Raw genomic sequence first — 23,303 nt, 5'->3', positions numbered from 1 at the left:
TATTTGTGGTAGTAGCAATATTTTTGCTATACCATTATCTATATTATTTATTTTTTTATTTTTTATAAATATAATGTATGATTACAATTTACTTTGTAAATATGTTTTATAAATAATTTTGTTATGTAAAAAATATATTTATAATCGGTTAATGACATTTGTAAAATTATAAAAATAGTAATAAATAATTTGAATAAAAATGAAATGATTACAACATTCATCAAAATTCTGTATACAGAATATATTAAATTTTATAGTTTTTATAATTTTTATATATACGATAACCTCCATTTACTAAAATTAAAACAGACTGATATATAATATGAAACATAAATTTCAATATAAAAATACGATAATATCATTTTTTTTGTTTATACAATTAACAAATTTTTAATAAAAATAGTGCAAAGTGTTATATAAATTAAAATTTTAAAAAAATTTAGTGTCAAGTTTACTCTAATTTTTTAAAAATCTCATAGAGTTTGTAATTTACCATTTGGGTAAATTACACTTTATCCCTTTTATGTTTAGTAACTTTTTTTACTTTAGTCTTTGAAGTTTTTTTTTTTTTTCTTCACTTTGGTATTTCATATTTCAATTTTTTTTTTCTAATTTATTCCTAAATTAATTTTTGTTAAAAATTAAACAAAAAATGACATATTGATAGTCATATAGTATAAAAATATTTTATTATATATAACTCGCATATCTAACATAAACTTAGGGTTGGTTTGGGAAATGGGTTGACTTTTTGGTTTTTTTGGCTATTTTAGCCTGGGCTAAAAAGATTGATTTGGAAAGAATTTTTTGACTTTTTAATTTTTTTGACTTTTTTTTTTTGTGAAAGAAGATTGTAATGATTATGGATTGGATGTGATGTTTTGTTTGTTGTGACTAAAATAGCCTATTTTGTCTTTTGTGACTAAAATCAACAATGATTCATCCCACTAAAAACATCACCACTAATAGCACTAATGCATTAAAAAAGTTAAAAAAAAAAAAATACAACTCCAAGACCAAAACATCACATCATTAATGGCGGAACCCACTGCCACCGAATTAGTGGGAGCACTAATTAGTGCTCTCAAGCATTTTTCTATTTCATATAATGTAACAATTATTATGATATTTTTTTGGTTAATTTTAAATAAAAATTAATTTTAAAAAAATTATAAAGGATAAAATAAGAAAATGATGAATCATAAAAGAGATAGAATTTTCCTTTACCTTGATTATTGAGAGTTGCTGGTAAAATTTGCCTTTGGCTCACGCCGGGAAAACGACCGTGTCAAACACCACGTCTCCTCCGGAGCTCCCGTTTGGCACGCTAGAAAAAATAAAAAGGCGTTTTCCTGGAAACTTGATTTATTACGTTTTTAGAGTTCCATCCAAGATCAAAACTGAGAATCTCCGCCTCTACTCTACTCTCTCTGTTGTCCAAAAATGTCCGGTTGGCCTCCCCCCCCCCTCTCTCTCTCTCTCTCTCTCTTTCTGTATGAGAACATGAATTTGAAAATGTTTCTCCGATCACACTGCATTGACTTCACCATACTCAACAGACGCAAAATTTAATCTTTGCTAAATTCCCTGTTAATAAAGAAGTAAACATCCACTGGATTCACATAATGCGATGTGGCTCTTCCTTTAAATTTCCAATTTCAGTACAGACAATTGCAAAAAGCACACACATATATATATTTTTAATTTTTAATTTTAATTCTCGTTTGTTGGTTGTTATTTGATTATGAACTGAAGTGATGAACTGCAAGTTTTGCTGCCAATTATTATTCTAATTTTATTATAACTTTCAGGTAATATCAATATTGGATTACCAATGGATAAATTATCTATTGGATCAGTAGAACCAGAGGAATCACCCAAAACACAACCCAAGTAAGTTTATTCTTTAGATGTTTGATAATGTTCGATCGCTCTATCATTTTCATTTATATGTTTTATTTTACTGGTAAATTGCTTGAATTTTCATCTATTGTTTCCTGTGGATGAGGGCTGTGTGGCTGACAATGTTTGCCTGTAATTGAACCCATTTGGTTTATTAATGATCATAACCCTTCATTCAAACGACGGTGATCATAACGTTTATTCTCCCATTTGGTTTATTAAAAAATGATGGAAAAATGCGTTGTAAATGGAATCTATCATTCAATATTGTAAGGGAATGGTCATTCTATATCTATTCCATTCCATTTTACCTTCATTACAGTTAACCTTAATCTACTAGTGAGGTTAAGGTGCAAAAGGATTCTGACCAACTGGACTAGTCACAATTGGTTCTTTAATAGAATTCGAGGAAGCGTAGTTTTTAATAGAATCATATGGGACCTTTTGGAAAAAAATTAGATGTGAAATATAGTAAGCTAAATATAATTCCAGAGAAGAAGCTGACTGGTCATAATCATACGCAGGGCTTTATACATATTAATCTTCATTTTTCAAAGACACCCTTTTTCTTGATTGACAGTATAGATAAGATGTAGTATTGCAATTCTCTAATATACACACATGGATTCAATAGAGCATACTCAGTAGGAGTCGTATTTATTTATTTTTATTGTTTGGTTCTATGTAAAACATACTCACTTTCATCACTGTCTCTATTTCTCTATCAGGGACACAACGTATGTAGTTTTAGTATCAACTGGAAGTTTTAATCCTCCTACTTATATGCATTTGCGCATTTTTGGTAAGTTGTTCCATAAACTTGATTTGCATTTTAACAATGAAGTCTAAGTTTAGAATGTTGGGAGCAAATTAGTTGTATAAGCAAACGAGCCTTGACCCTTACAATTTTATTGTCTGTCATTTATAAAGACTGGATACTGTATCAAGTAACATAATGAAGAGAAGTAAAGAGAAAATCATATGCTACTCTGCACATTTGATGCTAAATTTGTGTACTAGTTTTGATGATATATCATGCCCATTGAAGAAGAAAAAAATAAAAATAAAAAAATAAATTCATTGAGATGATTTCATGACTGGAAGGCACAAAAGAATTTCTGATCATGTGCTAAAAGCATAAGTTTCTAGGTCAATAGTCATCCAGTCAAGCAATTCGCTTGTCGTATACTTTCCAGCAGTCATGGATCTCTTGGAGCATTTGTGCTTCTGTCTGTTGGTTCTTCCTGTTCTTTTCCTAAGTCAAATATAAAAGGCACAAGTAAAGATTCTCCCAATATATGGACCTGGCTTTCTGGAAACATTAAACCAAATCCATCATGAACATATGTTAATGAAGTCAATCTAATTAATGGATCTTTGTTCCATTCAGTATTGGTTGTGCAGTTGAAAAAAATTGCGATCACGAGGTTGAACATAACCAGTGTTGACAAATGCTTTATTTGTTATTTTTGTCCAAAAAATTATTTAGTTGGCCAAGAGAAGTATTGTTTTGGTATAAAGTATAAACTGGTTCCATACCCCTGGCATTATCCTCAAATCTTTCTTTCAAACATGACACTTAACAAATTGGAATCCTTTTTCTGTTCCTTGTGAAAATGATATTGCCCGTTCCTTCATTCCCATTGTTAACTGGTTTAGGATATTAAGTAAAAGAATCCAACTCCAAATTCTTGAACTAATAACTGTGCAACTGATATGTAAATGAAAATGATGGAATATATGATTTAATTTGCTGTAAATGTTTAACGAGTGTTCATTGAATTTTCTTTTTTGCTCAGAGCTGGCAAGAGATGCTCTAAACTCCGAAGGATTCTGTGTCATTGGTGGTTATATGTCACCTGTGAATGATGCTTACCAGAAAAGGGTATGTAAAATGTAGAAATTTAATGTATAAAGAGAAATGATTGTATTATTGATTGATATATTTTGATGTATTGTATGTACATTATATAGGAGATGGAGATGTGAAGTGGAGGTGGAGTGGTGGAGTAGGTGAAGTGGAGTGTGTAGTTGAGTAGGTGAAGTGGAGGTGGAGTGGTGTAGTAGGTGAAGTGGAGTGTGTAGTGGAGTAGGTGAAGTGGAGGTGGAGTGGTGTAGTGGGTTAGGTTTAGTGGAGTAGGTTTAGGTGTACATTAACAGCCCCCCTCAAACTCAAGGAGGATAGGAACGAACCAACTTGAGTTTGAAGAGAGTAACAAAACAGGAAAGTAAACTGATAAATAAAATAAAACAGGATAGGAGACACGGTATGGTCGTGTCAGACCGATGTAGCAGATAGTTTATGGGGTCATGTCGGACCGTTGTAGCAGACAGTTTACAGGGTCATGTCGGACCGTTGTAGCAGACACTGTGTGGTCGTGTCAGACCGATGTAGAAGACAGTTTATGGGGTCATGTCGGACCGATGTAGAAGACAGTTTACTGAGTCTTGTCGGACCCTTGAAGGAGCTAACCGGAATCAATGTCGGGACAGTTTACAGAGTCTTGTCGGACCCCTAAAAAGTCGCACCCTCAAAAGGTGTGCCCAATCTTTCAAAAGGCGTGCCATCAAAAGGCGTGCCCAATCCATAAAAAGGCGTGCCCAATCCATAAAAAGGTGTGCCAGATATGATGGCGAGGCACGTGAGTGCCTTGGCTGGCGCGTCCGTTTGTCGTGTGGCGTCAAGTGGCGCGCGATACGCGTGGCTGCCTCGGCTATTTAACCAAGACGGAGGCTGAGGCTGAGGCCGAGGCAGAGGCTGAGACAAGAAACTGAGAAAAAAACTCTGAAAAACAAACTCTTCGTTGTCGGAGAGAGAAAGTTCCTTTTGTTGAGAGAGATAGTCTGTAATACTCTGTTGTCCAGAAAATGGCCTCGTCTTCCCGTGGACTGCTCACCCTCTTTCCCGACCTCAACGAGTCAACAAGAGAGATAACTGGTGCGGTGGCACTGGAACCTCAACCAAGCGCCCCGGAGTTTGCTCCGTTGAACTTTCCGATGCGGTCTGTGGAGCAAAGAATGGCAGTGCAGTCGGATGTGGAGGCCAATCAGTATACTTTGAAGTCATGTGTGGAAACCATGACGGCGGTCATAAACTTGTCGCACCGGCTGTAGAGTAGGACAAATGAGGTGCAGCAGTTAAACGCCCAACTGGCGCTGCTCCAACGCATGTATAAGGATGCGCGAGCAGAGATAAGTGTGCTGAAGGCGGAAAATAAGGAGCTGAAGCGGAAGGCCACCGTGATGTTCCGATTTGGAGGGCCGCCATATGCTGCAGTGGAGGAGCAGGGAGTAGTGATCGTGCCCAGTGGAGTGGGAAACACGGAGACCGGACTGGCACGGGACACCCAAGGTAAAAGTAAGAAGAAGAGACCTGCAGTAGAGTAGAGAAGGGAAAAGAAAAATCCCGCCTGTGGGTGGGTGTTGTTGGTTTGTTTGTTTGTTTTTTTTTTTTTTTTTTTTTTTTGGGTGTAAAATGGTGATCGGGGGGAGCAGCCCCGACATAAATAAAATGAGTTTGGTGTGCAGTTCGTCTTTTTTTTTTTTTTTTTTTTTTTGTTCAATGTATCGCAATGACATAAACAGAGAGGTAGTGGGAGAAAATAAAGGATAAAAGAAAATAAATGTGAAGAGAGGTAGGAGAATGTTAAAGTAATAAAAAAAGGAAAGGTGAGATGCAAAGTTGGGCGGATCCTACCACTAATGGAAAAGTAAGTAAAAGATATATACTAATGAAAAGTAATCAAAATATATATATGTGGGTGTGTGGGTCTGGGTGGAAGGGTTGATAAAAAGGGTCAAAGAGCACATGGATTGTGGATGCTGAGTGTGTGCATAATAATAATAAAATGAATGAGTGGAGAGAGGGTTTTATGTGTAAATAAAAGAAGAGTGGTGGTTGGTCAGAGTGGTGGGTGAGACATGGTGGGAACAAAGAGAATAAAAAAATAGAGGGTGAGGAACAGGATATGAGAGCCAGCAACTTCCCTGAGGAGGGTTCTCACAAAATGGACCCTTTTACTTGTTTTCCCCTTTCTATCAGAAGGGCGTGGAGCCAATTCCTTCTTGGTCACAACATGTCCTTTGTTTAGACCCACAAAGAGGCCAGTGTTAGGTTGCTTTGGAGCCATCACCAATCAGCTCCAACGACGATTTTTTGGGAAAACCCTCAATAGAAACTGAGGAGAGAGAGAGAGAGAGAGAGACCGCAAGAAGCCTACCAGAGGTGCAGATCATGCTCTCGCGGCATTTTCAGGGTATATGCAGCTCGGCGACACGTATTCAATGCTTGGGTAGCTGGATCGATCGATCGATTGTTATAAAGAGGGGTTGAAAATTCAGATGGAGGCTTTGGGAGACACAGATCCGAGAGTTGCAGAGACCTGCAGGTATTTGGCTGAGGCCCATGTTCAAGCAATGCAATTTGATGAAGCAGAAAATTTGAGCAAGAAGACTCTTGAAATCCATCGTGTGCACAGTCCACCAGCATCTCTCGAGGAAGTGGCAGACCGCAGGTTGATGGCCCTCATATGTGAGGCTAAAGGAGATTACAAATCAGCTCTTGAACACCTTGTCCTTGCCAGCAGGGCAATGATTGCCAATGGACAAGAAAATGAGGTTGCTTCAATTGATGTCAGCATTGGCAACATCTACATGTCCCTATCTCGCTTTGATGGGGCTGTCTTCTCCTACCAGAAGGCACTCACTGTCTTCAAATCATCAAAGGGTGACAGCCACCCTTCAATTGCCTCTGTTTTTGTACGTCTTGCTGACCTATACTACAAGACAGGGAAGCTGCGAGAGTCCAGATCCTATTGTGAAAATGCCCTTAGGATATATGCAAAACCTGTGCCTGGAACCACTGCAGAAGAGATTGCAAGTGGGATGACAGAAATTTCAGCCATTTATGAATCTTTTAATGAACCTGAGGAGGCACTGAAGCTCTTGCAGAAGGTCTTGCGAGTTGATGGAGGTCTCAAATTGGTTGAGGTCCGGCGGGCGGTCAGGCAAGGCTGCCGCCCGCCGGAAGGCGAAGAATACCAAGAGCTTAACCTATTGCTCTGATACCATGTAGAAATTTAATGTATAAAGAGAAATGATTGTATTATTGATTGATATATTTTGATGTATTGTATGTACATTATATAGGAGATGGAGATGTGAAGTGGAGGTGGAGTGGTGGAGTAGGTGAAGTGGAGTGTGTAGTGGAGTAGGTGAAGTGGAGGTGGAGTGGTGTAGTAGGTGAAGTGGAGTGTGTAGTGGAGTAGGTGAAGTGGAGGTGGAGTGGTGTAGTGGGTTAGGTTTAGTGGAGTAGGTTTAGGTGTACATTAACATAAAATTATGTAGCATCATGTTTTCTGTGCCCCATTAAATTTTTTTTTGAGATATCAGCATATGAATAACAATGGGCATTTTACCAACCCCCTCTTCCTTTTTGGTTGATGGATAAGAAGCTAAGTTTAGTAGAAACAAAGGTTAAAAAAAGGAGATAAGAAGACATAAAGAAGGAAAAGGAATTAGAATGTTCTCTGGCGTATCTCTGCACCTTTATCAACCAAATAGCTCCTCATAATTTACCCTTTGGTTCTAGAATTCGAGGAATAAATTGGTGGATTTTCCTCTTGCTCCCTTTCTAAAGTTCCAATTATATGTATTTTTTTAATTCTTGGAGTGATCTCCTCTTTCAGTCTCTGCATTCCGTCTTTATCCTTGTAATCATGTTTATTTTTCTTATTGTTGCTGGGATTTATCGTCATGTAGGATGCTTTAGAAAAAAATTTCATATTTATAATTTTCCAGGCACATGCAAAGTACAGAAGTAAGTGTTTACCTTATTTGTGTAGTATTGAAAAATTGTTGAGAGGCTGTCCACAATGTCATGGTCCATGGAGTTTGATGTGATGTGTCCATGTTGAAGTGGTGGAGTCTGGAGAGATATTACTTGCTTCTTAATCTCATTATGACTTGGTAGTTCAGAAGGTCCCTTCCCTGCACTCAACTTTAACAATCTTGGACTCTTCTATCTTATCTACTTCCTTGCTCCTCAGCTCTCTACTGCTCTAGCTGCCTCTCACACCAGTTGTATACACCCTTCATTCTATGAACCCTTGGCAATGGCAGGGAAGGGTTAATGTTTCCAATTGTTTTACCTAAGAACTGCCAGCCATATGGATTTCTCACATAGTCAGCCCATGTTTGAGAATTAAAAAAATAATAATATTTCTTACTGAATTTGCTAATTTTCTTTTGAATCTATTCTCTGATAGGGAAGTTGTCTTTCACATGATAATTATAACCATTTTGTGCTTATGCAGTTATCAATCTGCCAGTAGACAGCAATTATACTAATTAGATGTCCCTCCATTAAATACAACTTCATCTCTCAAATAAAGTGGTTGCTCAAAGTGGTTATCTTTTTTACAGAGCCTCATATCTGCTAAACATCGTATTGAAATGTGTCATCTGGCTTGCAGAAGTTCAGAGTTTATAATGGTGGATCCCTGGGAGGTATCTTTTTCTCTCTGTGAATTTGATGTATACCTCCTAAAAATTATGAAGTTTTGCAATTACGTTTTTCTTTTGTTCATTATGTTTTTCATGCATCTAAACCTCTATTTCCATGCATTTATTGGCTCTACAAATTGATTTGGAAGTATTGAATCCTTGTTCTAGGCCAGTCAAGATACCTTCCAACGCACGTTGACTGTTTTGTGTAGAATCAAAAGTTCTTTGTGCGACAGTGGAAGGATCTCTGGAGGTGAGGTCCACTAGAAATTAGCTTTCTTCGTCTTTTTCTTCTTTGGTATTTGAGAAATTGGTCTTTATGGTCAGTTATTTGATGGTCTCTAAGGAATGCTTTATCATCTAGCAAACTGAAGTTTGAATTTGGAAAAAGGGACTTTGTTGCTTAACAATACCTTATGTGTTGTGAATATATATGACTATGAGTGTTGTAATTTATGGATTTCAAATTTCTTCCCTGTTTGATGGCACTCAATTTGCCAGCATTGGTTTTTACGCTATTCTTAGTTCAACTCACGGAGCCTTACTCCTTTTTTTTTTTTGAACTACGGAGCATTAATCCCAATTACCTGGGTTTTACAACATGGATCTGTCTAGTGCAGTAGGCTCTATGTAAAGGTGTTTCCTTGGTTAAGTCCAAAGCCATCATGTTGTCTCTTGTACATCAACCCATATTTATTTATTTTTATTATTTTGGCAGTCCTCTTGTCCGCATGACACTTTGGACTCAGATTAGGCAATTCAAGTCCTACCTCTTTATTCGTATATTATCTTTAAGTTGTTTATTTTTATTTTTAATTTTATGTTTTTTGGGTCTAATTGATGGCAATTCTATAACTTGCTCTTTTCCTGCTCATAGAATCCCTAAAGGTCATGCTTGTTTGTGGTTCTGATCTGCTAGAATCTTTTAGCATTCCCGGAGCTTGGATTCCTGAGCAGGTAAGATCTTGTTGCATAAAATTTGATGTTAAGATAGCTACTACTTTGCTACCATTTAGATGGCATGCCCTTTTACTGTGCTACTACACTTTCCAGTGAGGGACGGTAATGCCATAAAACTAAACCCCATGCTACGCCAATGTGAGCAATTAGATATTGAAGTAATGCTCTACAATGTATCTATAAACCACCACGATCATATTACATATGAGGTTTGGATAATTTGCTTTCGAGAAAGTAATCAATGGCAATATGAACACACAAGTAATAAACATATAACCCACAGAGGAGAGCACACTATTTCCTTCATATGAAAAGATCTGGTGATAGTGGAATGTTTGAGCCTTTTGATATTGAAGAAGCATGGACAAGGACATGTGAAATTTTCAAAAAATGCACTACACGACATGACACGTGCAAAACATGTAACTTTATATATTTTCATCAAATTTATCAACCTTGCGTATGCTAATTCTGTGAAGAAGAAAAAAAAAATGGGACACTTCCTCCTATGTGTTTGGAGCATGTTCAACAAAAGTTTGTCCGAATTCTGGCCTTTGGAGAGATGTGTGTGCTTCATATTTTGATATTGAGTAGCTGCATATTATAATTGATCCAAATGCGCATATTTTGTATTTTCAGGTGAGGACTCTATGTAGAGACTTTGGTGTGGTTTGCATTCACAGAGAAGGTCAGGATATTGAGAAAGTTATCTCTAATGATGATATTTTAAATGAGTACAAGGTAATTCAAGTTCCTTGGGTTGTTATTCTTCTTCTTGATAGATATGTTGTTTCGCTGTTTCTATTATTCTTTTTACTGGACTAATGCTCTGATCAAATCAAGGCTTTGAAACTAGGACGAGATATTAATTCACCATGTAATTAAAAAAGGTTGGTAGTCGTCTAATTTTCAGGCAATGAATTTCGGAAAAAAATTCAATTTATCGAAATTCGGAGTGTTGACCCAAATGGGAAGGAACATTCCCTAGTGATTTTCCATTATCAGAAGATTCAGTACATAAATATTTCATAATCATTGGCTTACATATCGCCTTTACTGTTTATATTACTGCAGACTAACATCAAAGTTGTCGATGAACTTGTACCAAACCAGATCAGTTCAACACGAGTAAGGTAAACAGATTTGGTGTTGTGGGGTTTCTGGCAAGGACTCACTTCGTTTTATTTATTTATTCATTTTTTATTTTATTTTATCATGTATACCAGGGACTGCATTTTGAGAGGGTTGTCAGTAAAATATCTAACGGCTGATGAAGTGATTAATTATATCAAACAGCACCGTCTGTACTTGGACTCCACAGTCTAATGGTCATGATAGCATAGGCATTGATACTGGACATTCCACAACAGGTTTTTCAGATCTTTATTTTGTGAGATTCATACTATGCATTTCTTGGAGGAGTTGTAATAACAGAAATCATGCAAAGTCAATATTAAATCAATACTAATTGCTCTCCATTTAGTTTCAATTCGACAAATGCCCTCGAAATTTCACTTTATATGAATATATATATATATGTAAAACTTATAACACTTTGTTGTATGTAACAAAAGTGTTGGGCAGATATTGGCAGATTAGCTCCCAATATATGTAACAAAAGCCCATGTTCAATTGAAAATGATGGCACATCGTTTAGGTCCTCAATTTTGTATTTTTACCATGGCCTATTGGTCTAGGGTTTTTTACAGTGGGCACAAATGACAGGGAAGCTCTGACAACTTCAACCAATTTCTTTCTCCTCTCAACCAAAAAACCTTCCTCTTTCTCATATTTTTCTTTTGTCCCTCAAACTTGGTTACCAGCCACCACCACGGCCATTCCTAAAATTCTCAGAATCAGAGGAGCACACAACTCAATTCATTGAGGAAAGAAAACCAGATACTCTCACAAAATGGCCATTGTGAAACACAATTTCCAGATTTCTCAACTTACAAAAGTTTACAAAAGTTGGGTTGTTGGTAACCAAATTCCCATTTTCCTAATGTAGCTGGGGAGATACAAGAGTGTATTATCTAACAAAATTCACTCAGTCCTCACCAATACACATTTCTGTACCTGCATTTCTAGTAGACAGTATTTACACAAAAACCGAAATGACACTCACTTCATTGTTTATCGTCTACTTTACGTTTGTGCCCTTTTCGTTGTCGCTTCTGAGATGTTTCGATCCCATTTACACCGTTCTGTAGCCTTTTTGGACCACCATTACTTTGAGAAGCAGCTTCCAATGCTTTAGAAGTTTTGTCATATACAAGAATGTTGGTTACAGTTGCATAGACCATAGTCTTGCTTTTAGGAGTTATAATGACTTGTCTCTCGATAAGTGCATTGCGCCCACAGCGCAGATCTCCGATGGCTCTCTCTCTCAATTTTTGGAATGTGGCATCCTTGTTATAGTTACAACAGTCCATTGAAACCTGCAGAGTAACCAAACATATTTTGAAGAGGCATGAACAACGGGATCAAAAGTCAAAACCTGATCATATGATGGCAATCATTTTATCAATATTTTTTTTTTCTTGACCTACATATTCCAAATGTGAAAAAGAACAGAAAAAAATAAATAAAAAATCAGAGTCTCAGTAATATAAATTGAAGTCTACGATTTGTTTAGCACATAAATGACATGGAATTTGGGAATTAATCGTAAAGGAATTCAACAATTAATTGGTTGTGCTTTTGTTTTTTTTTCTTTTTTCCCTTCTGTGTTTTCAGAAATAAACACAACAAAATTTTGGCCATTGTTTCCATATCGTTTTAATCTTTATGCAAAAACAGTTGTCAAACATTCAAAAACAACTATTCAATATTTCTTATGAAAAAATCCCAAAAACAGTTTTCGAAAACAATTTGCTAAAAAAAAAAAAACAGAAACACAACCAAACAGGTGTGTTTTAGTTCTTCCTTCCAATTAGGGCTAGAAGCATTGATAAATAAATAACAGAGCACATCATAAATCTAGTTCTGCAGAATAGAACCAGAACAATTGAACTCATGAACAAATTCACACATTATTGTATCATACACATTGAAGTCGAATTACTTAAGCCAAATGATAAGGTTGCATGTTATTTAATGGTGAAAAAAAAGGGGTCAAGAAGAAAGTTTGCAGTACTAGATAATCATGGGATGGACATTCTGCTTGTGTAAGTTGATCCTATTAAGCCTCAAGAGATGAGAAAAGTGCACGCATTGGGGTGGGGTGGGGTGGAGTGGGGGTATAAATGAAAAATAATAATAAAAACTCCTCACCTGAAAATCAACCGGAACCTTAATTCGGGTGTATGAACACCCACAACCGTCACTGAAGTTGAGTTTCAAAAGAACATCAAATGGTTTTGCCGTCGTCAGTGTTCTCCTGATGTATGATTACAATCAGAACAAATGAATTAGAAGAAAACGAAGACATATACAGCATATACCATTTTATAACTCCACTATGCTAATATAACAAACTATATATTGTTAAATTCAATCCATGCGTCGTGCATATTATTTTAAAATAATTGTTTGTTCCATTCATTTGTAAGGCCGATAAACACTGCCAATAAACATTTCCAAGTTGCATTGCTGCTCAAAGTTTGGGAACCACTGCAATATTATGTGCAAAAGGATAGAAAATGAGTGACACTGGCACTACCTTTTTAGCCGAAGTGGTTGTTTATGTAGAAACGCTTCTTTCATGTTTAGCCCTTCAGAGAACGAAACCTAGGGATGCAAAAACAGCAGACGGGTTAGCCTCATGTCAAGTTAAAAGGTGCCAGCAAGGGCGATACATAATTGAGGAAAACTACATGCAGAAGTTAATCAGTGTTTGCAGAACTGAATCAAGGGTAAACTACACTTTTCACCCTCAAATTTTTATCCAAATTTTACTTTGGACTGTCATCTTCTAATTGCAACAATTAAGACATCAGACTTCAACCGATATTTCAATGTGGTCCTCCCATCACCCCACCGTTTGAAATTTGAAACAGGAGGGATCAAAATGGAATTTAAGTGAGCTGGAGGGTGAAAAGTCCAATTTGCCATACAATTTTTTTCCTCTAATGCCCCTAAAATGTGCTCATGTGGCTCTCATGTGAGCACTTTCCATCCAAATTTTTAACAGTAACTGACAAAAGGACCACATTGAGACATAAGTAGAAATCTGAGGACATAATTGTTCCAACTGAAAGATGAGGACCAAAGTAAAATTTGAGTGAAAAGTGGATTTTACCCTTGAAACCAAGTGAGGGGAAAATAGTATATGAATACCCTTGCAATTTTATATATTGACAAGTACATCCTTCTACATAAGGAATTTTCCATTCCTTCAACAGACCATAGTGTCCATTAGCAACATGTGACATCAGATACTACTATTCAAGGATGCAAGTATAGCCAGTTTGAAGAAAGAAAACCACCTCAATAGAGCTGATGAACAGCAATGGAGCGTTTTTCCCATGCACACTTGCTACCCTGAGGTTCCAGTTCATATATCTTTTATCTGTAATCAAAGGGAATGGACTGTGAGAGCCGCAAACCACATCTTGGCATGGTGTAGAGAGAATAAAGAACATATGAAAGGCAACCATTTCACACACAATATCTTTGTTCCAATGAGAGTGGGAGATGGGTGTGGAATCAGCATAAATCTTGAAAAACAACTTCAAGAAAAAATAATAATAATAAAAAGAAAAAAAGGGCATTCCAAAAAATATTATGAAAGAAGTTATTTTCTTTAATTTTGTAGTGGTTAGAGATCTTTTCTAAAATAAAATACAGGCGTTATGTGTACCAACAGGAAACCAAATGGGGCATACGCATACACAAATGGAATTGGGATCATCAAGGCAACATATATTTATCGCCACAAGTTAGCAAGCCAATGGGCAAGCCATGATAGAGATAATAGCATCTACTTCCTAAAACTCAACAAACAAAGTCATAAATCCTGGAAAGTTACCTAAACTCACGGTCTGAGTAAAAATGATTTGGAGAAGATCAATTCTAACAAATGGAGGAATCTGCAGATTGAGTAGGTCCATGACTCTTGCAATTACCTGTTCTTACTCAAAGTAATGAACAACTCTTTAAAAATATGAACTAAGTATGATTAATAATGGTAAAGTTTTAAAAAAAAGGTCAATTTGTTATTACAACTTACACTATCAAACTTATGCACACAATACATGGAAGTAGGCATTATAAACGAGAAAGGACTTGTGCTCTACTGAAAGAGAAATGGGTAACTTCTCTATATACTCAAAAATATAAAATAAAATACCTTGTCTATGAGCCCATGGATCACCAAACTTGCTTTCTTGTCCTTTGGAGTTTCCTGTAGGAAATAATAAATAAAAAAAAGGCAACTGAAATATTGATGGGTTTTCAATTTTTCTTAAATATAAAATATAACAAAGGTCTATCACACCAGCATTGGAGAATTAGATTCTATATGAAAAGTTGCACCCTATGCGTTGACATGGTCTAAAAAATGCCTACTTAATTTCATGGAGGAGATTAGGAAGCAGTACAAAGATAACTATCCAAACAATAAATCCATTTTTGTAGTGGGTAATGGTGGTGGGGTCAAATGGAGATTGATGTTAGAGGCTGAGAAAGCACCCACTGTGGCAAAGAGAGAAAAAGGAAAATTGAACACAACAAGAACATCCAACAAATAGCTTCTAAGGAGACTACTCCCAGATCCTCAGTGGAGGAACCTTGCGAAGTGATAATTGTAAGAGATAGGTCGGCAAGGAGTAAGGGGGGTTTGAGTCTTGTTAGCTGCACCCCCATTAGCGATGGTAAGCCCTGGAGAGTCTATTGGCATCCACTTTAGCATGAACGTGGATGACAGTTGGAGATTTACTCAAGAATGCATTAGAATGAGATTTTCCATTCTACCATCCGCATTAAAAATTGGAAGAAAACAGAGCTTTCAATTTTAATTGACATGGAGCTACAAATGCAATTTCCGGCCTGATAAGTTGCTGTGTAGCACTTAGAAGGCATGTTTGATTGATAGGATTAAAGTATGGGATTGAGATTATTAATCTATAGGGCCAATAATCCTGTGTTTGTTTTGAAATTTTATTTTAAGATTATTAATCCAATGGATGATTAATCCAATAATTTTGTAGGATTATTAGTAATAGGGTAGGGGTGAGATTATATATCCTAAGTTGAGAAATAAAATAAAATAAAAAGACTATTTTACCCTTGACTAAAAATTAAAACACTAATTATTTTTATATAATTTTATATTTTAGAAGGCTAAAAATAATTTTAAAAAATTTAAAAATATTTTTTGATATTTATTTTATCAAATTTGCTTATATTTAAAAAAAAAATTAAAAAACAAATCATACATGACTTTGTATTTTGTATTTTTATTTTGCTTTTATTTATTTATTTATAATTTTTTTCAAAATCACATTTATAAATTTTTTTTGATAAAGTAAATATTGTTAATAAATATTGATAGAGGGTAAGATTGAAAAAAAAGATAAATATAATTGTAATCCTACATTCATATGTTTTCTTATTCAATGCAAATCAAACAATGGACAATGGGATAATTTATTCTACTAATCCAATTGGATAGTGAATACCACACTAATTTAATGGGATTATTAATACCTTCACTATTAGTCTTGTGAATCAAACATGGCTAGATAGGAAATACCTGAAGATTCACAATTACGAACTTTCCCCCACCACGGAGTGATTTTAGAGGCAAATTGCATGCAGGAGTTATCTGCAAACTGCAAAAGTAGCTGCTCTCATGATCATTGAATGACAAAAAAGAAAGGACAATACACACACAACACAACTGTTTGCCAAGGAGCTAAGGAAGAAAAGAGAGAGATTGTATTATCAAGTCATAGATAACCCGTGGTTCTTCAAATTTTTTGGTAGATTTCATAGGAGAACTAAATCTTGGGGATGGGCTTTGGAAGGAGTCTTTACTTTTTGGTTCATTTGTAGAATTCTTATATACTATGGCATCTTTCTTTAATATGCATACTTCAAAAAGAATTTTAAAAAAAGTAGATAACATTGAAATTACCTTGTCCCCAAGCATAACACAACATCAGCCACTTTGCAGTGTTTCTCTGCTGGATTCAACTCCTTTGGTGGTAAAGCATCCTGCAGAGAGAGAGAGAGAGAGAGAGATGGATAGATTATTAACATAGCACTTTGCATCAAATTGCTCATATATAGGCAATAAAGTTTGAGAACTAAATTAACATCTTACAAAGAAGGCAGCGAAGAAACATAAAAACATATTTCACAGTGATTGAACCAATCTCAAAAAGTATCTAAGAAACGTTCCCCATGTCATGAGGATACTCAAGAATGCCACTTTGCAAGGATTACATGGAAATAGAATTACTCCATGTCGTTTTCAAAAAAATTTGATGGCACTCCTTTGAATTGCTATTAAAACCAAAAGAGATACATTTGAGTGTTATGAGCACTACAATTAATTAACTTCGTTTCCATGTGTACATTGAAACACCCCCCCCCCCCCCCCCCCAAAAAAAAAAAAAAAAACAAAAAAACAAACAAAATGTATTTATCTATCAATAGCCTCAACAGTAATGCAACCAATCAACACAAGAAATTAGTACCTCCCAGTCAACAACAGTGTCTTTAAGTCTTGCACCACAATCATAACTGGAACAACTACGTGGTGTCTCCTTCAGTCCAATAGTTTCCACCTCAAAATCCCGAAAATACCTTCACAAAAAATCAAATTTATAAGATCAACTTTTAATAGCAGAAAACTGAGTCAACTATGTAATAATCTAATATGTACATTAACAAGTGACCAAACTTTAAAGCAAAAATTTAACGTAACCACAAAATAAATGAAAAACACCAGAGAAAATGGAGAAGAATCAGAAGCAGCTTCAGACACTATTTAAATAACGTAGGTTGCAGATAAAGATCAAGTCTTACTCAACTCCACAGGAAGGGCATAATTCCATGAAGGCGTTCCCATGCAGTTCAGAAAGTTTCTCCCTCGGTATTCCAGACCGGAGATGGAGGCCATCAATATTCTAGCATTCAAAAACAGTCTTTATTAAGCAACGGAGTCAGAAAACCAGATATTCTCATATATAATAATGAATTTAAAAAAATGCCAAGTTGCTTAGCATAGAATGCCAAATTCAGATGCTAATGTGCTTTCAAATTTTTTTTGCTTAGCAGGACTATGAGATATATAAAATCCCAAAAACCCCCGTAAAACATTTCCATTGCTTCGAGGTATTCCACAATGACCCTTAAGAACACAACACTAAAAGCAAAATTACACAAATCTGCAATGATATCTCCTCTTCAAGTGAATTTTATCAACAGCACGAGAATACCTCCTAATCTCAACAATAGAGATAAGATAGTCCCTGACAAACTTTCCTATTTAAGAGAACAGTGGATGGCACAATTATACAAATCTTCAAACACCCCCCCCCCCCCCTTTTTTTTGACATATAAAAAGAAAACACAAATAAAGGACCCAGAGAGGGTGCAACGCTCGAACACAGGGATTATATACACACAAAGATCAACAAAAGACCCATCCTAGTTAAAATTCCTCCCACTAAAAAACCCACAAAAATCATGAACAAAAATTATGTTTTCCCCGAAGTATAAAGGGGAAAAAAACTGAGCAAAAAAAAAACTGCCTCAACAAATCATCTTCATGCTAAGTATTCTCGGAAGCAGAAGGTATATGGGTATATAGTTCGAGAAGGAAGTGCAGCAATACCTGGCTAATAACAAACTTTAGGATACCAACCCTCTCTAGTTCAACCAAAGCCATATGAGTCATGCTCGGCATTGCACGATGAAATGGCAAAGGCGTTTCAGGCAATGATTTGCCTTCTCGCTGCAATTCAATAAAGACAATGTTAAAGAAACAAAGTATGATTAGCTTTCAAAACACACAATTTTATTTGGACACATCAAACAAGGTGTTCATTAGTTCAAATGCAAAAATAAATTTCATGATATCAACCTGAAGGGTCCAAATACCCTTGGGACCGCGAAAGTCAGGTATACCACAAGAGGTTGATATCCCCGCACCAGTGAACACCACTAGATGCTTACTCTGCCATAACACCAAAGAAAGAGATGGAATTTTTGTTTAGAGCACAATCAAACAAAGTCTATATGCCAAAAAGGAGATCAGTGAGTTGAGGTAAGTTTAAACCTTCTGTATCATTATGGCAAGTTTTTCAATCTGCAATTGCAAAAAGCAAAACCCAGTGAGGGAAGCAAAATCAGCACATGTATGGCAAACTCTTAAATTATCAGTTTTCCAAACGTAATAATCCTCAGAAAGCCCAAAGTAGAGAAAATATCATGTTGTATACTCAAATAACTAGAGGATAGTAAGCAAAGCAATAGTGATTGTCTTCAAAAAAATTAAAATTTGTATTTCTCCCCCTAAGATATAAAATTCAAATTGACATGAACTGTGACTAAAACACAAAGAGAAACAACATAATGTAGAATGAAATAAAAAGAAAAGGAAAAGAAGGAAGAGAAACCATTTCCTTCACTCCTATCACAGTCAAATCTATAATCATAGTCCTCTGATGGTTATATCTCCCAATCTTGCAATATTGTTTCCCCTAAAAGAATGCCAAAGAGAGACTCCATAGGAGAAGTTTCTTTGAAATTAACCAATTGTTCATAAATCACAAATGTTGTGTTTGATGGAACTTGGCAATTCCCTAGTTGAAGAGATTAAACTTGCACCTAAATAATCTCTAGAGCATAAACTGCTAGCAAACTCATACTCCATTTGAACTAGAACCATAAATTATGTAACTCACAAGTCACAACACGGATCAAACTGTATACTAAACAGGAAGTAGTATATAGACTATATGGCTTGACCCAAAATATAGTGAAAGCTTATATAGCTGACATGTATCTCTTAATTGATAGTTAATATGTGACAATGTATATTCAAAAATAACAATGCAAGACTGAATTTCTTTTCAATAATAAAACATATATGTACTGGTTCTGGTACTCATTATATTTCATACTACCCTGACAAAAAGGGCAAACATAAGTTAAAAACCTGGGATAATCTTTTCAAGTAGTCAAATTTAGTGTATTTGCAAGAAAAGTGTACCAAGTTATGGACGACATTGAATCTAACCATGGATCAGTATGGTCTAGTAAATTTTGATAATACTGACCATTTATAACTACTTTAAGCAATTCTATTAAAGGATAGAGACACGTGAAGCCTCTGAAATTTGGGAAGGCATAAGGCCAAATAACAACTTCACTAAAGGAGATTTCAAGAACAATGTTTTCTTTCATATCAAATGCAGCAATAGATTCCTTGGAATGAAAAAGTTGGTCACAACTCGATATCAAGAAAAGAGTTGAATATACCAAACCAAACTAAACTAAGCCTTGTGTCACAATCAAGTGGGGTCAACTATATGAATCAATTTTGCCCTTATGCTTGGTCATGCTTCAATAGAGAAAAAAAAATTAATTCACTAATTTGGGGACTAAGAAGCACAAACACTTCTAAGAAGGCAAATATATATAAAATTATATATTGTGCAAGTGTCCCCCACTTGTCGTGTCCATGTCATGCTCATGCTTCTTAGTTTGAGGAGATATGTCCCTGAGATACAAGTTTGGGTTTATTGAGGCATCTATAATTTTCCATACAAAGATATTAGTCACATGCATTGCACATATATGCATTTATGATAAAATCAATAAATATTTCTGTTTCACAATCAAAGTTTCGAATTGCAACTTGATGCATTGGCATCCTTTGACAACTACATAATAATCAAGTCCTAACCAATAATAAATTTTATAATCCATGAACCGTGATAGTGATTAACATTGAAGCAATCAATTTTTATTCCTCAACAACTACGTAATTATCAAATTTGAACCAATAAACAAATTTCATACTCCGCAAATCATGATAGGGATTAACATCGGCACAATCGATTTGACGACATTCGAGTTGTCTTAGGGTCAAGCCACCACAAAACCCATATATTAATTACAGCCCCCATTGAACTTCAAGCACTACATTGTTACACAAGTAGTGAAATTCAATATGAGTGTGAAAAAAAAAAAAGCCAATATGCAGATTTCAGATCTCATCAAAGAACTAAACAATGCAGATTAGCACTTCAAACAAAGTTCCACAATAGAGTATTACACCATAATCAAATGTTTAAGCACAAAATCCAAGAACCCATCATTAGTACTGCCATTTCAGAAGATCATCATCAAAGTAGTTACCTAAAATGAGAAGTGATGATAACCAGAAAAACATATTAAAGAAAATGCAAAGAAACAAAGAGAATGACAAAGAAAATCCTACTTTTTCTTGCAAATGAGAGGTGGGTCAAAAATCTCGGACATTCCAACTTTACCCACATCTTCTATGTAGGAAAGCTTCTTTGCATAACCCAGGGACATGACCCTCTCTCTCTCTCTCTCTCTCTCTCCCTCTCTCTCTAAAGTTGATCTAAAAATGAAGAGAGGCAAGGGAAGCATTCTCTTGCTGGTTTAGTTAAGAAGTAATTGGCTCCTTTAGGAAACCCAAAAGCCAATTTTCTAGAGAGGTGCATAGATTCCGGCTATTAATATAATTCAAGTTGTTCACAATATCATTTCTTTTTAGATATTTTAAAAATATTACTTCTAAATGCACTTTTAATAATGCGACAGTGGGTTGTGTCATAAGTGCTTGTAATAACATGACAGCGGGTTACATCATAAGTGTTTGATTTTTACTAAACTATCACGTCTAAATTCATTCAAAATGATGTGACGGTGGATTGTGAAATGCATATTTTTACACAAATCAACAACTAATATAACAAATCTTATTAAATTTAATGTTGAGATTTGAGGGGTTTCAAATTTTTTTCTATCATCTTTCACTAGATAACAATATAATTTTTTTAGTTGGAATTGTGTTTAAATTAATGCACATACTTTTCGCATTAGTTTGGTTGATGTGCCAACAACAATGTTACATAGCTTAGAATGCTAAATGAATCCAAATCTTTTTAGTGTGATCCACACCCTCTCAATTAACCCCTTACCCTTGTTTGGTATAAGTACAATATATGCACGAGTTAATTGTTCCTGATACAAGTAGCAATTGTGACAACCCCACAAAATTTGCACGCGCATCCTTGCACAGTTAGCACTTATTCCTGTGCATGTATTGCACTTGCATGAAGAATGCTTCACAATAGCAAGAGTAAAGGTTATGGCATTGGCATCCTTTGACAACTACGTAATTATCAAGTCTGGACCAATAAGTAAATTTCATAATCCATGAACCGCAATAGCAATTAACATCGAAGCAATCAATTTGCATCCTTCAGCAACTACATAATTATCAAGTCTGAACTAATAAGTAAATGTGGTAATCCATGAACCGCAATAGTGATTAACATCAAAGCAATCAATTTACATTCATCGACAACTCCGTAATTATAGTGTCTGAACGAATAAACAAATTTCATACTCGAAGAATCGCGATAGCGATTAATCAATTTGGCGACATTCAAATTTGATTTGTCTTAGGGTTTAAACAACCACAATACCCATATATTAAATTCAGCACCCATTGAACTTCATGCACTCCATTGTCACACAACAATTGAAATTTCATACAAGTATGAAAATAAAATCCCAATATGCATATTTCAAATCTCATCAAAGAACTAAACAATGCAGATTAGCACTTCAAACAAAGTTCCACATCAGAGTATTACACCATGCTTAATCAAAAGTTTAAGCATAAACCTAAGTACCCATCATTAGTATTACCATTTAAGAAGATCAATAGAGTAGTTACCTAAACCGAGAAATGACAATAACAATTAAAGCTTATTAAAGAAAATGCAAAGAAACAAAGGGAATGGCAAAAGAAAATCATACTTTTTCTTGCAAAACGGGAGGTGGGTCGAAAATCTCTGACATTCCAACTTTTCCAACATCTTCTATGTAGGAAAGCTTCTCTGCATAACCCAGAGACATGACTGTTTTGCTTCGTGAAAACCTCTCTCTCCCTCTCTCTCTCTCTCTCTCTAAAGTTGATCAATGAAATGAAGAGAAACAGGGGAAGCTTTCTCTTGCTGTTGTAGTTAAGAAGTATTTGGCTTCTTTAGGAAACCCAAAAGCCAGATTATCGTTTTTATTTTTTTGTTCATTTTAGTTATTATAAATACCATGTTATAAATGATGTATTATTGATTTGTTTGTATTACAAGATTGTTGTGTTTCTGTATTGTATGTGATAATTACAAAGAGAAGGAACTCTCTCTTTATAGAGAGAAGAATGGAACATTGGATACCAAACAAAGACCCACTATCACCGAAAGCAAAAAAAGGAATAAAGCTAAAGCTATACAATTTATATACTAAAGCTAAAGCTATTCAATTAACAATTATAACAATTATATTAACAGCCCCCCTCAAACTCAAGGAGGATAGGTACTAGCCAACTTGAGTTTGGAGAGAGTAACAAAACAGAAAAATAAGCTGACAATTAAAAATGGGATAGGAGACACTGTATGGTCGTGTCGGACCGTTGTAGCAGACAGTTTACGGGGTCATGTCGGACCGTTGTAGCAGACACTGTGTGGTCGTGTCAGACCGATGTAGAAGACAGTTTATGGGGTCATGTCGGACCGTTGGAGAAGACAGTTTATGGGGTCATGTCGGACCGTTGTAGAAGACAGTTTACGGGGTCATGTCGGACCGTTGTAGAAGGACAGTTTACGAGGTCATGTCGGACCGATGTAGCAGGACAGTTTACGAGGTCATGCCGGACCGATGTAGCAGCTGACCGGAATCAATGTCGGGACAGTTTATGGGGTCATGTCGGACCGTTGGAGAAG

General features: G+C 35.6%; 2 protein-coding genes, 1 long non-coding RNA gene and 1 pseudogene across 5 annotated transcripts; 3 read left to right on the top strand and 1 right to left on the bottom strand.

Moving 5' to 3' along the window:
- Positions 1-1,201: 1,201 nt before the first annotated feature.
- On the top strand, positions 1,202-10,855 carry NMNAT (nicotinate/nicotinamide mononucleotide adenyltransferase). Of its 2 annotated transcripts, none has more exons than XM_082880271.1 (10): positions 1,202-1,450; positions 1,812-1,893; positions 2,631-2,704; positions 3,702-3,787; positions 8,326-8,409; positions 8,575-8,659; positions 9,284-9,363; positions 10,006-10,107; positions 10,441-10,499; positions 10,593-10,855. In XM_082880271.1, exons 1-10 carry the CDS (start codon positions 1,444-1,446, stop codon positions 10,690-10,692), a joined length of 759 nt encoding a protein of 252 aa, XP_082736397.1. In that variant the 5' UTR covers positions 1,202-1,443; the 3' UTR covers positions 10,693-10,855. The 2 variants fall into 2 exon arrangements, with proteins under 2 accessions (XP_082736397.1, XP_082736398.1); XM_082880272.1 differs by having other exon boundaries at positions 1,371-1,601.
- Positions 3,974-4,153, top strand: LOC145795544 (uncharacterized). Its single transcript, XR_014336634.1, has 2 exons — positions 3,974-4,011; positions 4,043-4,153. It is a non-coding gene; the product is annotated as an uncharacterized LOC145795544 (long non-coding RNA).
- On the top strand, positions 4,736-6,973 carry LOC145795543 (protein KINESIN LIGHT CHAIN-RELATED 1 pseudogene; annotated as a pseudogene). The gene has a single exon (XR_014336633.1). The product of XR_014336633.1 is annotated as a protein KINESIN LIGHT CHAIN-RELATED 1 pseudogene (transcript).
- A 430-nt stretch (positions 10,856-11,285) lies between the features above and the next one.
- SRT1 (sirtuin 1) lies at positions 11,286-22,564 on the bottom strand. Its single transcript, XM_028252771.2, has 14 exons — positions 22,342-22,564; positions 18,596-18,625; positions 18,401-18,493; positions 18,152-18,271; positions 17,341-17,441; positions 17,010-17,118; positions 16,445-16,524; positions 16,061-16,139; positions 14,657-14,710; positions 14,336-14,432; positions 13,794-13,876; positions 13,028-13,095; positions 12,640-12,745; positions 11,286-11,804 (listed from the first exon to the last, which is right to left on the bottom strand). The coding sequence occupies exons 1-14, from the start codon at positions 22,438-22,440 to the stop codon at positions 11,493-11,495; spliced, it is 1,431 nt and encodes a 476-aa protein (XP_028108572.2). The 5' UTR covers positions 22,441-22,564; the 3' UTR covers positions 11,286-11,492.
- Between the last annotated feature and the right edge of the window lie 739 nt (positions 22,565-23,303).

This window comes from Camellia sinensis, chromosome 7 (genome assembly GCF_055761805.1).
Source record: "Camellia sinensis isolate YWXY chromosome 7, ASM5576180v1, whole genome shotgun sequence".
NCBI lineage: Eukaryota > Viridiplantae > Streptophyta > Magnoliopsida > Ericales > Theaceae > Camellia > Camellia sinensis.
Note: the sequence above shows the minus strand (reverse complement) of the source record. Positions and strands in the feature narration are given on the sequence as shown.